General features: G+C 41.2%; 1 protein-coding gene across 8 annotated transcripts in view; it reads left to right on the top strand.

The window, feature by feature from the left end:
* The window catches only part of YLPM1 (YLP motif containing 1), a 51,683-nt gene that overhangs the window by 13,664 nt on the left and 24,518 nt on the right, over positions 1–13,501 (top strand). For 3 of the 8 annotated variants that reach the window (XR_008577439.1, XM_054828364.1, XM_054828368.1), the window contains exons 5-16: positions 486–2,843; positions 5,572–5,677; positions 7,552–8,032; positions 9,205–9,297; positions 9,692–9,866; positions 10,013–10,158; positions 10,492–10,679; positions 11,315–11,377; positions 11,663–11,782; positions 12,054–12,230; positions 12,449–12,532; positions 12,780–12,863. Coding sequence is in view for 6 of the 8 variants with exons in the window: in XM_054828364.1 (XP_054684339.1) it covers positions 486–2,843; positions 5,572–5,677; positions 7,552–8,032; positions 9,205–9,297; positions 9,692–9,866; positions 10,013–10,158; positions 10,492–10,679; positions 11,315–11,377; positions 11,663–11,782; positions 12,054–12,230; positions 12,449–12,532; positions 12,780–12,863 (4,075 nt within the window). In the remaining 2 variants the exon portion in view is untranslated. The remainder of the gene's footprint in view (positions 1–485; positions 2,844–5,571; positions 5,678–7,551; positions 8,033–9,204; positions 9,298–9,691; positions 9,867–10,012; positions 10,159–10,491; positions 10,680–11,314; positions 11,378–11,662; positions 11,783–12,053; positions 12,231–12,448; positions 12,533–12,779; positions 12,864–13,501) is intronic. The other 5 variants (XR_008577440.1, XM_054828369.1, XM_054828365.1 and 2 more) reach the window with 4 other exon arrangements.

The raw sequence follows: 13,501 nt of genomic DNA on the forward strand, positions 1-13,501 counted from the left end.
AAATGTATTTTTTAGGCATATTGTCTTGCATGGAGCTGGGCAATATCACAGTTTGTTGCACTTTCTAAAAGGATCTGTATTTAAAGATTTTTCTAGATGGCATTCATTACCATAGTTAAGTAGGCTTGTTGCATACTATCAAAACAGAAGTTCAACAAGGGTTGTTGATTCCAACAAAAATTCTGTTAAACAAAAGCTGAAAGCTTTTTTCTAAATGAGTTTGTCAGCTTTCTTTGTCAGTTAGGTTTCAGTCCTGAGATGTAAGCCAAGTTTCCTTTTAGGGTAACATAGTCTGCAAGTGGCTTAAACTGGTCTTCAGTGGACAATATCGAATTGAAGAACATGTCTTGGTGCTTCTGCACCGGTTCAGTTGGGACTGATCCTAAGACACACTAGGATTCAGAAGTGACTGGGGGGTGAAACTCTCTTAGAGAATTTTAATTGACATGTTCATTTGAATAAAATTGCCATTATGTCATCTATAGATTTGATGGACCTCGAGGAAGAGGATATGACAAATTTGAAGGCTCAAGACAGAGAGGGCCTCGTTTTGACTCCCAGCGCTCAGAAGGCTACAGGTCACGTTTTGACCGACAGAATACAGATGGACAGTCTTCAAGTAGATGGGGGACTATCCCACGAGGACCAGCAGCACAATTTTATACTTCGACAAATACATCGCATGGACATGGTTCCCGACCTAGTGGCCCACGGTGGAGGGGGCCGAGGCCTCATTTGGGACAGCAGCAGCAGCAGCAGTCACAGACAGACTCACAGTCAGAAAACAAAGAACCTTTTACAGAAGTAGCTGGCAATCAGCAGACTGTAAGCAGAACACAGTCTATTCCCGATGCACAGAGCGCAGGTCCCATTGAGTCAAATGAGGACCTGACAAACACTCAACAGGAACCATCCAAACCTGAAGTCAAAGAAACTATTTCAGACCCTCCTAAAAAGTGGACATGGAGTTCACATGATCCTAACCAGCAAGCAGAAGAGTCCAAAGCACCTACTCCACCTATTCAGAACCAGAAATCAACATCACTTTCTAGTAGCCCTGTAGCTTTGCAGCCAAGTATTGCAAGAACAGGCAGTGCGGTAACCCCTGTAACAGGAAATCAGGATTTGGATTCACCAGATGGCCAGTTGATTGCTTCAGATAGCACCCAGGGCTTACCTGGACCAGAAGGCAGAGGGAAAGGGCTGTTTATGCATGAAGATAGAGGCAAGGGACCAGGAAGCAGAGGAAGAGGCCAGGGCAGACTGGATGATGGCCGTGGAAGAGGGCAGGGGGATGGCCGTGGCTGGGGAATGGGCCGTGGCCGGGGGATGGGCAGGATGGACGGTGGCCGGGGGATGGGCAGGATGGACGGTGGCCGGGGAATGGGAAGGATGGACGGTGGTTGGGGAATGGGCAGGATGGACGATGGCCGTGGCAGAGGATATGCGTACAGGGGCAGAGGGTATGCTAGGCAGGCATCCATCCGTGGCAGGGGGATGTTCAGGAGAGCGGGCAGCAGGGAGAGGATGCCAGATAGGCGGTCAGGCAGCAGGGAGAGGATGCCAGATGGACAGTCTGGCAGCCGAGAGAGGGGACTGGGTGGACGGTCAGATAGCCACGAGAGGGTATTCTCTAGCCGAGATAGAGAGCTAGCTGGGCGGCCAGGCAGCCAAGACAGGGGACGAGCGGGTAGCCGGGAGAGAGGCCCGGTCAGGCGGGCGGGTAGCCGGGAGAGGGAGCCCATGCGGCGGGCGGGTAGCCGGGAGAGGGAGCCCATGCGGCGGGCAGGTAGCCGGGAGAGGGTCCCGGTCAGGCGGGCAGGTAGCCGGGAGAGGGTCCCGGTCAGGCGGGCAGGTAGCCGGGAGCGGGGTCCCATCAGGAGGGCAGGCAGCCGGGAGAGGGAAGCAGGAAGATCTGAAACAAGCAATATAGATAAACCCATTCACCTAGGAGATGACCCTGACAAATTGCCTCCATACCATCGAGATGAGACACTCAGGGGTTCTTGGGGTCATGAAGATGATAGAATGCAGGAGGAATTTCCTTTAGACAGTCAAGATGACCCTTCTTTGGAGCATGAGCGATTGGATGACTGGGAAAGAGAACGATACTGGAGAGATCACAACTCTGATTATCAGGATGATTCTGTAGAGACGTATGACAGAGATGACAGGTTGCAGTCCCACCATTCATTGCCTCCGTTATCTCCCCTACCACCACTACCTCCTTTATCATCTGATCATGACAGACGAGATTCATGGTGGGATGACTGGAAAAGGCCAAGAGAGAGGGAACTAGAGAGAGATCTAGATAGGACTGGAAGATCTTCAGACATTTATGATCAAAATTTAGACCGAGAATGGGATAGAGACTGGGACATGAGACCTATGGATGACAGAGAAATGGGGAATCGTGACCTGGATATCCCCCCTCTGCCACCATTACCACCTCTTCCACCTCTGGACAGATACCGTGAAGATAGGTGGAGGGAAGATAGGAACAGAGATCATTATGACAGAGACCTCCGAGACAGGGGGGAGCTGAGGATTCGAGAGTATCCAGAGAGATATGACACATGGCGGGAGAAGCAAGACTACCTTCCTGAAAGGACTGACTGGGAGAGGGAACGGTTGTCGGATAGGTGGTATCCAGATGATGGAGACAGGCTGCGGTCTTTGGATGATCATTCAGAGTCATCCCTTCCTCCACCTTCACATTCCTCTGATATGCTGGGAACAGATTCAAACCTGGACTCTGACCAGTCCTTGGGAGGAGTGATGGTCCTTAGCCAAAGACAGCATGAGATAATTCTGAAGGCTGCCCAGGAGCTCAAAATGCTTCGGTGAGTTGCCTGGTTCTGTCACTTTGGGTGGGAATCCCATTCTGTGGAGATGGTGCTCCTTTCCTAATTCATTCCTTGATTGACACAGCAATGGCTTCATTTCTTTTCACCACAGTATGATAGTGGGAGCTCATGTGGAACAAGTTATTGGGAGTACTTTCATCATAGCTTTTGTGGATGGACTTTTTGTCTTAAATAGGTGGTTGTCCCTTTCCCCATGAATATGGCATTCCCTCTTTGTTACTTTTTAGGAAGAGATATGTCCACATCCCCTGCCCAATCTTTTTGTTATCCTCAAATGAGCTTGTTGATAGTTGCTTTTCAGTCTTTTTATTAGTGTCAGATGAGCTCATTGATGATTGCTTTTTAATACTTACCTGTCAAGATCAACATTAATGTGGTTCTTAATCCACACAATGGGACCTGTTTAATTTTTGGATACTGCTTACTTTTTAATTAAAGTATATGAGGGTTTTTTCTTTTTACAATAATCCCTTATTTGAAATCCAGCATCATCAGTGAATAATTTTGTCAAGTTTGGTTGATCTTAGTTCTGAGGATCAGCATAACAGCAGTGATAACAATCAGGAGGATATAAATGCAAGAGTTCACCAAGACCACATTTTAGAAAGCAGCTACTAGACTCCCTAAGGCTTTAATAAGTGTTTATTTAAAAATAAGTAATAGAATTTTCTCTTAAACATCAGAAACGTCCTAGGGCTCAGTAAACTTAGTAATATTAGAATGAATGGAGCACATACTGTCTATCCAAATACTAGCTTTATGATTTGATGCATGGGTTTAGGTGCATTAAATGTATTTAAAAAAAAAAAAAAACCACCAAACAAAAATCCCCCCAAAACCGGAAAGATTACTATTTTCAGTGAATGAGATCTTTCAGAGGAGATTGTAGAGAAAAGAGGAAACATCTTAGAGGCAGAGGTTCATGTTCATTCTGTTAATGAGTTACTGAGAGATAACTAAGGATCGATGCCTAGTAAAGATGGGTTTAATTCCATAAACAAGATATGCTAAAATAATGGCCAATTAAAGTGAATGTTTGGTTATCATTATTACATTTACATTCAACCATGTTGGAAGATACATAGATGTTTTGCACTTTTCCTGAATCTGTTTTGTTTTCAGACTCATAAGATTGCTACAGATATGTCCCATATGGAAGGCCTTAGTTGCATGCCAAAATGCAAGAAAAATAATTTTTAAAAGGAAGGGATAATTTTTATTCTGAATAATTTAATCTTTCACTGCAATTAGATTAATTCAACAGGTGTTAGTAACTGAAATCTCTGTTATAAAGTAATATTTGCCAGAAGTTCAGAGTAACAGACAATTTTCAGCTTCCTGACTTTCCCATTGCCTCAGATTGCCAGGTATATGTTTTGCTGTTTAATGTGACTAGTTGCAAGCCAGTGGACTTAATCTAAGGATCCTAGTTTGGGAATCACTGCCTAAGTGAATAATTTATTAGGGCTAAAATATTTAAACACAGATGAAAACATTTTATGTAAGAAAGTAGATACATATACCTCTTTCTAAGCCAGTAAAAATGGGAAATATAAACATGACACTACTGGTTCTGATTTTTAAATTAATATGAGGATAATCTTAAAAATTAGTTACACTGATACTTCTCATCAGGTTCTTATGAGGAGGTGACCCTAATCTGAACAGTAGGAACAACTTTAAGGAGACTGCTTATGCTATTTTATTTTTGAGCCAAGAGTTATACCAGTAGCGTGGTGTGTAACTGCTTTTATCTCCAAATGTAAAGCCTTCATCTGGCTTTGATTTTATTGTGTATAAAACAGCATACTCTGCTGTTCTGTATTTGTCATCTGGTGCGTTTTTCCTAAGCCAGGTGTAAAGATGACCTTTTAAGTGCTAGCAATTGCTCAGTTTACTCTTTGTACTAATGCAGCACTTTGGATCCCTTTCTGTGAGCCAAGTCCCCCTTCTGCTGGACACTGAGCAGATGGGTCACTAGTCAGGATGGCCTCTGTTGTGCCTAGTACAGACGGATCCCATTCTCAGCTGTTCTTTGGGCACTACTTTAATACACACAATTAATATGAACAAAGAGTTATTAGCAATAAAAAAACCTAGATAAAAAGATGCAAACAAAACCTGAAAGGAAATCATATTGAATAGATGGATCTTTAATCCAGTGGTTGTAGTATTTATGACTGATGTTGGTCTGTCCTCCATAGACTAGATAGCATTTTGATACATAAAACCAGGAAACAAAAGCTAACATCACCGCTTTATTTTTAAATGTTGGAGTCTCTGCTTTGTATTGGCCTCAATCCTGTTAGTGTGCAACCCAGAGCAAGTCACTGAGAGCACTTAGGCTTGCATCTCCACTGGGTTTCTGGTCTGCAGAAGGTGTTGTCAGAAGCTAAAATCTAGCTTTGCTCTTTCCTGTCAAAGCGGAGTGGTTCTGGTCAAGCACAAAGGCATAACTGCGTGTTGCAGAGGAAAATTGTGATCAAAAAAGGAGGCAACTTATGTATTAAATACCTCCATGGTTAAGTAAATGTGAAACAGGGATTTCTGAATCATAGCATTGACCATGTAAAGCCTGCTGTGTCCTTCTCATCTTTGGACTTGGCGCCTATTGCTAGCGTAATACGTGGTTTTCACTGTGAGCATTGATTAATTTTTCATTTAAGCTACAGACTGATAACACTTTCTTGTGATCCATGTGCAGAGAGCAAAAAGAACAGCTACAGAAGTTGAAAGAGTTTAAACCTGACATTTCCACACAGGACTCTCCTAGATCACAGAACACAAGCACAAGGCCGGGTGCCTTTCAGGTAAATTCATCTTGTGTGAACTTAATGACGTGCTGGTAGCAATTACTATTAATGTGTATGTCAGATCAGTTCTGCACTCTGATGGTCAAACTTCTGTGTGGAATGCCTCCCCAGCAGCCCTTACAACCTCATCAATCTTCTGTTGAGGCAAAGCAACTTCATAGTTTCTTTAGATTTTCCAAACTCTTTCTTACTCAGTCTACTTTCTTAGTGAAGTCCACTGTGTCTTCTGAGCATCACCCGTTGGGGATGGTAGTGCGTGAGGCTCAACAACCTAGACTGCTGTGGGATGATGTGCAAGAAACAGTGAGCTCTTCCAAAACAGGGACATAAGGCTCATGAGAAGACCCTCCTGTTCCGTGCCTAACTACGTTCTGATACTGGCTTGAATTCCGATCTCGCTCTGCTTTTTCTACTTTAAGAGCTCTCTCCTCTTTGAAGAAGTTAAAGAGAATTTTGAGGATTGGTCCATCAAAACCTGAGATATTGGAACATAGAGTGGGCATTAGCTTTCTGTTTGCTGTCTTTATTAGAAATTCTCATTCTCTGGAATATCATAAAGTGCATGGAAGCTCACATTTGTGTACTTCCATGACTTCCATCTCCTGTTGTGATGCAAGTTAGTCCTCTGCTGCTTAATCTCCTGGTTGTTTCTGGGAACTCTTCTCAGCTGCTTATATTTGGTTTTTTGATAATTCATACCCAGTCAGAAACCAACTGAACTTCTGCAGTCATGTTCACTCAGGTTTATAAATCCTTCCTAAAATGAATAAACAATTTTGTTAAATGTATGTTGGAGGAGATACCTGAGTTGATGCACAGTCTTTATTCTTCATCACATCTTAACTCCGAAGTTACTGGTACCAATAAATTTAGCCATGTTGACCTCTGGGTCTGACATTTAACTTTCTTTGTCCCTCCCTCCAGAGAAGTGTTATGCAGTGAATGAGGCACTGCAAGTTTTCTTTTTGCCTAGTTGACCTCTTCCTCGTTTACAGTGTCTATAAGCTAAAATAATGGAACAGATTTTCTACCAAGAACTGCAGATATGTGGATGCCTTTAGGAAGTGACTTTACTCAACTTTGGTATTTTGTATCTCAGACTTCTTTGCCCATCTGCCTAGAGGTATTCAAACAACTGTTGTCTTTCTTGGGATTCCTGCCTTCAGACTTCTGCTGCGACTTTGAACTATTATTACAAAGTTCAGCTTTATATCTACAACCATTCTGCAAGTTTTGTTACACCTTGCTAATAAGGCTGCCTGTAGCTTGGCATCTGCTGTGATGCTGAAAAGACTTGTGACACAGTGCGTGGGGTTCTGTGGGGATGTTTGGTTCATGAAGGGGTTTTGTTTTGTTGGGTTTTTCCCCTGGGCAAGACCTCCCCATTTCTTGTGTTGATGTGATGTTGATTTCATTAAGGAGTTTCCAGGTGATTCTGCTCTCTAGGAATTTTTCCAGTGACTTCCAGAAAGAAGCTGGCCTTATCAATCCTTTCGTGCATCACCAAGCTGCCCTACTTTCAGACTTTTTCAGCCTCCTCACAGACAGCAGGAATCTTTGCAGAAAGCAGGAGTCTTTGGGAATAAAACCATAGACACTTTTGAACTGAGATAGGCCTACTGGAGCTTAAATTGGTAAGGTTATTTTGAAGGAGAAAATAAATATTATTTAAGCCTTCACATAGTGAACAAATACCAAATTAATTCAGGCTACCAATTCTTGAAGTGTTGTCCTCCTACCTGTAGCACCTTGATGGAGGAATTAGAAAATACTTATGATTTGATTACCAATTGCCATTGTGCTTACTGACTTACAGAGGATGAGAGAAGGTTAGTTTACAGATCTATATTAAAAGTGCTTTCTGCATCTAGGTCTCTTCTCAGCTATCTCCAGAGGCACCAGTAGAAGCCCAAGCTATTAAACCTTCTCCTGCTGTTATTATAAAGCCTCCCGTGTTGTTCAGACAGCCCACCCCTGTGGCAAGACCAAGTGCCCCACTGTCAAGGCCTGCTACACCTATGACAAGGCCACATGCTCCAGTTTCTACTCCAACTACAACCCCAAGTCATGGTCAGTCTTTAAAACCATCACCTTCTGCTGTGGAACAGGAACGCTGGGATGAGGATTCTTTCCACGGACTCTGGGACACAAATGAGGATAAAGGAGCAAATACGGAGTACGAGTTGTGTAAGCAGGAGTCAATGATGCCTCCACCTGTCTCCTCGCCTGTGAAAGTACCTGCCGTTCACACCTCTGTTTCGTCAGCTGTATCAGGGTCCCTTCCTCCGGTTATTCCACCAGTTCCTAAAGCACCTGTAATTCAGCAAACTGTGGATTATGGCCACGGGCGAGGTGGGTATTACAGTGTGTTTGATCTGTAATGGAGAGCTAATTAGTCCTCCTAGCTTCTTTCTAAAGGAGCATGCCATGCAAAGCATGCCGTAGATGTTCTGCAGTTGACCTGTAGGCTGCGTACACTGCGATCTAATGCTAAGCAATGCAGTTTTGGAGTCTGTAAGCTCCAGCCTGGAGTTTGTTTTCTTCAGTGCTGTGACAATGAGCTATTTCATGTGAACTGAATGGTGCATAGCCATGTCTGCTTCTAATAAATACCAACTCATGTGATTGCATCAATGTGTTATATTTAGATTGATATTGATACTTTCCCTTAATCCCTTTGTAGCTGAGTATGGAAACAACTGTGCTAGAAAGTACTTTGGATTGTTAACGTTCTTAGGTGTGACTTTGTAACTTAAAGCAGAATGGAACTGGTGTTGGCATTATTTATATACTGCTTAATGGTGTGAGGTACCCTCTAGACAGAGAGGGAGAAATAGTTCTAGTTCTGAAGGGTGTGTGCCCTAAACAGGCATTGAACACATAAACAGTGAAGGGCTCTGATTTTTAGTATTGAGCTTATCAAAGCTAAAATTCACTAGGTTTTTAAATAGAATTCATTTCCCTCATTCTTAGTTTTTAACAGGAGTGAAACCATGTTGTAAAGAAGTTCTTAAATTGTGCATTGTCATTTAAAGAGCTTTTTTTTCCTCTCTCTCTAAGGTACTATAATGTGAATTGAAGCCATATTGATTGCATTAAGTAGATGTTTTACTAAAAGCTGTTAGAAAAATCGTCGCTGTTAGAAAAATCGTCACTGTTAGGAATCTAAAGGGAACATTTCATTTAATATTCTTGACGTTACAGTAGTTCTGTGAGTTACTGAAACTTTCAGAAAATTTTAATGTTTATAATCTGACTCTGTATACTACCTGAACTCATCTGAAAAGGCAGAAGTCCCATTCTTAAGATAAAGTGATACACGTACATACACAAACCTGCTTCAGACTTTCAAAACCATGGTGTTGTGGATTTATGTATAGTTCCTTTTGCATTATCCATTAAAAGAAATTTTGGTTAAGTTATTCCAGTCACTTTTAATGCCATTGACTGATCGCTTTTCATGACAGAGGAAAGGAAGAGGGGTATTTTAAGACCTTGATTATTTTTTGATTATTTTCAACCAGATATAACCACCAGTAAAGTGGAACAGATTCCATATGGGGAGAGGGTAACACTGCGTCCGGAACCTCTACCGGAGAGGCAAACATTTCAAAAAGGTAGGGAGCACTTGGCTAATTCTCAGACAGTTAGTTAGCTCTTAAGAAAAGTTGTAAGGCACTAAAAGCCTATTTTAAACTAAGTAACTCTTGTTTAAGCTAGAACCACTTTCCCTTCTTCAGAGGCCCATAACAATAACAGTTTATATTGTCAAGAGGAGTAATGCAGTCAATGACATAGCCACTTTAAAAATTCAATGTTGTAGCTTTGGTATGGTTGTCTGTCACAGTTTGGAAAAGTAGAGCCAGTGACTGATTAAGTCCATTCTAGCCCTCACATCATATGTTCCTATGTACTTTTATTCCATTCTTGTTTGTTGCTTTTCCTTCAAAAATAATAAAAAATACAGAGTATTTTTCAGTAGTTTGGATTTCCATGGGTTTCTCATTTCAGAGCACCCTGGTCGTTACAACAGAGAAAGAGATCGTGAACCTTATTTTGAGCGTCAAGGTAATTCCAACACAGATCATCGGGATTTCAAGAGAGAACGAGAGTTGCACAGAGACCGTGGTTCTGTGGACTATGAGCGAGAGAGATTTGAAAAAGAGCGGCATCCCCGAGATGATAGGTACGTGATTTCAGAACACTGTTAAAATCAGTACAGTTCAGGCTGCATTGGGTCAGGCTGTCCATTTTGCCTGTGAGGTCCATGTTCATTTCTCTCTGGAATCCAGAGTAGAAATTCTAGAAATATGCAAAATACTCTTTTGGCAGGGTTCTTCCTACTACACCTTCAAGGACTCAGTCTTACCGTGACAAGAAAGACCATCCTTCCTCCAGGCGGGGTGGTTTTGAAAGACCACCGTATGAACGAAAGACAGATCGTCCAGCATACGATCATGGGCCTTCCATGTTTGGAGGTACAGTTTCTCAATCTTGAAGCCATGATAGAATATCATGAAAAATATGCACTCACAGAGATGAAGATTAATTGGGAGAAGATTAATTGATTTGCAGTATTTCTTTGTTCAGAATATATAATTCAGGAAAATTTATTTCTCACTGGTGATGAGATCAGGAACACAACAGTTATATACTCTGCTAAAAATGTCTTTGATTGCAATAGGTTCAAGATTAGAAATTTGAATTATTTTGGGGACAAATCTGTGAATTTATCCTAAAATAATGAAGGTCTGTTTAAATCAGCTCAGCTGGGTATGAACATCTTAATTTTTTTATTTTACTGAACTAAGAAAATTCTTCTGTCCAAACAATGGAATTTGAAGGTGATCGTAGAAATTACCCTGAAGAAAGGATTTCTATTTCTGCTCCATCAATGCCACGTCAGCCACCACCTGCTCCACGAGTGGAAAGGAAGCCAGAATCTAAAAATGTAGATGATATTTTGAAGCCACCAGGACGGGATAGCAGGCCAGAGAGGGTGAGTACGTGTTCTGATAGCAACAGTCAGTTTCTATGAAGTCTGTATTCAGGTAAAACGCTTATGAGAACAAGCCTACATTTGAGGAAGCCCTGGAAATTCTCTTGGTTCCTTTGCAAATGCCTAGAGTGTTGTAGCATAATTATTAGGAGTCCACAGGAGATGTTAACTTCCTGGGAATGCCAAGATGAAATTCCTGTTAGTGGGTAATGTCATGTATTTTAGACACTTCTGAGATCTTCACTTGGGTTTTTTGATCTATCAGAGGAAAGACTCAGCTTTACACAGAGTCAGAGAATTAGCAATGCATTATATGAAATAAGAACGAACAACACTAAAGCTATAAAAGATGTAGACAAGTGTTCCAGTTAATGTTGTCTGAACCGGGTCTATAACATCTTACGCAGTATGGGCTGCTGAGATGTTTAACATCATACAGTCTTACTCTGTGGAACTACTACCATTCCTCACAACCTGGTTTGTAAAACAGGCAGTAAGGCATAGTACTGGCTTTACTTGATGATATGCAAAAGTGTGAGCCAAGAGCACATAATTTTATAGAAGAAAATTTTTGCAAAAGAGATTCTGTTAAATGTAGCATAGTATCCTATCTTCTTACATCATCTTTGTTTCAGATTGTAATCATCATGAGAGGGTTGCCTGGCAGTGGAAAGACACATGTAGCAAAACTCATCAGGGTATGTAAACAACCACTCACTGTGTAGTGCTGCTTGTCTTTTACGTGCGCTTCCTCTGCTGTTTTCTTTCTGTGTGTCTGGAACTTCAACCTGTTGTTATTTCATGTTCCATGTCTTCATGGCATGTGAATCCCCTCCACTATTAGCAAGCATGAGGGATACTACTCTCTTGTTTTGAATATAGGGCAGGAAACTGCTGCTTGCCAAAAATGTTTCAAAGATCCTCTGTAGCAGAATGGAATTTTTACAGGAGGAGTATATATTTTCTTTTTGCTTTCCTCCCAGGATAAGGAAGTAGAGTGTGGAGGACCTGCACCAAGAGTGCTCAGCCTGGATGACTATTTTATCACTGAAGTGGAAAAAGAAGAGAGAGACCCAGATACAGGGAAAAAAGTGAAAAAGAAGGTACTTTTAATTCAATTGCTTATCTTGACAAAGAAACAAGACATTCTGGAACAATACAGTGGCAGTCAGAATTTCAGTCTGTGCCTTTGGAAGACTGCTGTTTTTCAATAAAAGTCAATATAACTTAAGGGCAGAATGGGCAAATTCTTAAAAGTTGACTTGGAAGATGTTTTTCTCATACCAGTGTACTTTGTGGTCATGACATTCAGCAGTTGAACATTAGCAATTTAATAGGTGTCCTCTTTCTTAAATGCTTTTGTCCTTGATAAAGGTGATGGAGTATGAATATGAAGCTGATATGGAAGAGACCTATCGTACCAGCATGTTTAAAACTTTCAAAAAGACCTTGGATGATGGCTTCTTCCCCTTCATTATCCTTGATGCTATCAATGATAGAGTGCGACATTTTGAACAGTTTTGGAGTGCTGCAAAAACCAAGGGTTTTGAGGTAATGGAGCCTAAAAAGCATTTGAACTTGCTAGCACCCATATGCTGGTATTTCAAAACTTTTGAATGCAAAGTCCCTCCTGCCTTCAGGAAAAATGCTGTGGTCTACAGTTACAAATTTACCTTTCTTAGAATGTACAACTGCAGAGTGTATCACCAGGTAGAATAAGAGCTCTAAAAATGGATTTACAATATTTAATATTGTCTTTTTCTTTCTAGGTGTACTTAGCTGAAATGAGTGCGGATAACCAGACATGTTCCAAGAGGAATATTCATGGACGCAAGCTAAAGGAAATCAGCAGGGTAACTGTATACATCTGGAGTCATGGGATTAATCATAGGTTTCATTGTGCTTTCAGGCCTGCTGACCTCTTTTAGACTATGTAATGCTTACACTTTTCCTCTAAGAAGAGTTGGTAGTTATTTCATGGGATTGATTGAAATTAGTTTTCTTAAGTACAGATACATCTTGTTCATGATCAGAAACCCAATTTTCCATCAAATCTGTTACATTTTTAGAGGTGCTTCACTTTTGTTTGTTTTTTGTTAGATGTCTGATCACTGGGAGGCAGCACCACGTCACATGATGCGCCTGGACATCCGTTCTTTATTGCAGGATGCTGCTATTGAAGAGGTGAGAATCTCTGTGCTTGTTAAAATTACAAATTATGTAGATGTGACTATACTGAAAATACAAAGCAGAGAAAGGTATGATCACAACTGGACCGTTATACTTGGCACAGTAGAAAGCCAGCATTGCTGTGTCACACAAGTATATTCTGTTATTCTTATCAATTACCCAAACATCAAGGTACGTTACTTTTTATCAACTTTTTGGAGCCTAGACTTACGCATCTTTGAGGAAGAGTTGAAGCAACTTTGTTCTTTAGCAACTGTTGAGTACCACTTAAAGAGGATCTCTGCTCTCTCATATGAAACTCAACACTTCTTCAGGTTACTGGATTAATTGAATCATGATTTGAAGAAATAGTTTGATAAATAAGTAAATAAACAAATTTGAACACACCCCCTCCAGTCCCTGCTTTGAGAAATACTGACCTGTAGTAGAGAATGAAGAAATAAATAAATAAATAACGTGTAGCAGAAGATTAGATTTGCTGTAGAAGTATACTACCTTTTTATTCCATTTGCAATTTGGCATGATATGCATCTTTGGTGTGTCAGCTTTCTGTATTGTTGCATTCATGTTTCAGGAGCTCTGGGGATAAATTAGGATGTTAATTGTATGGTCATTGTGAATGTACCATAGCT

This window comes from Grus americana, chromosome 5 (genome assembly GCF_028858705.1).
Source record: "Grus americana isolate bGruAme1 chromosome 5, bGruAme1.mat, whole genome shotgun sequence".
In the NCBI taxonomy this organism is placed as follows: Eukaryota; Metazoa; Chordata; class Aves; order Gruiformes; family Gruidae; genus Grus; species Grus americana.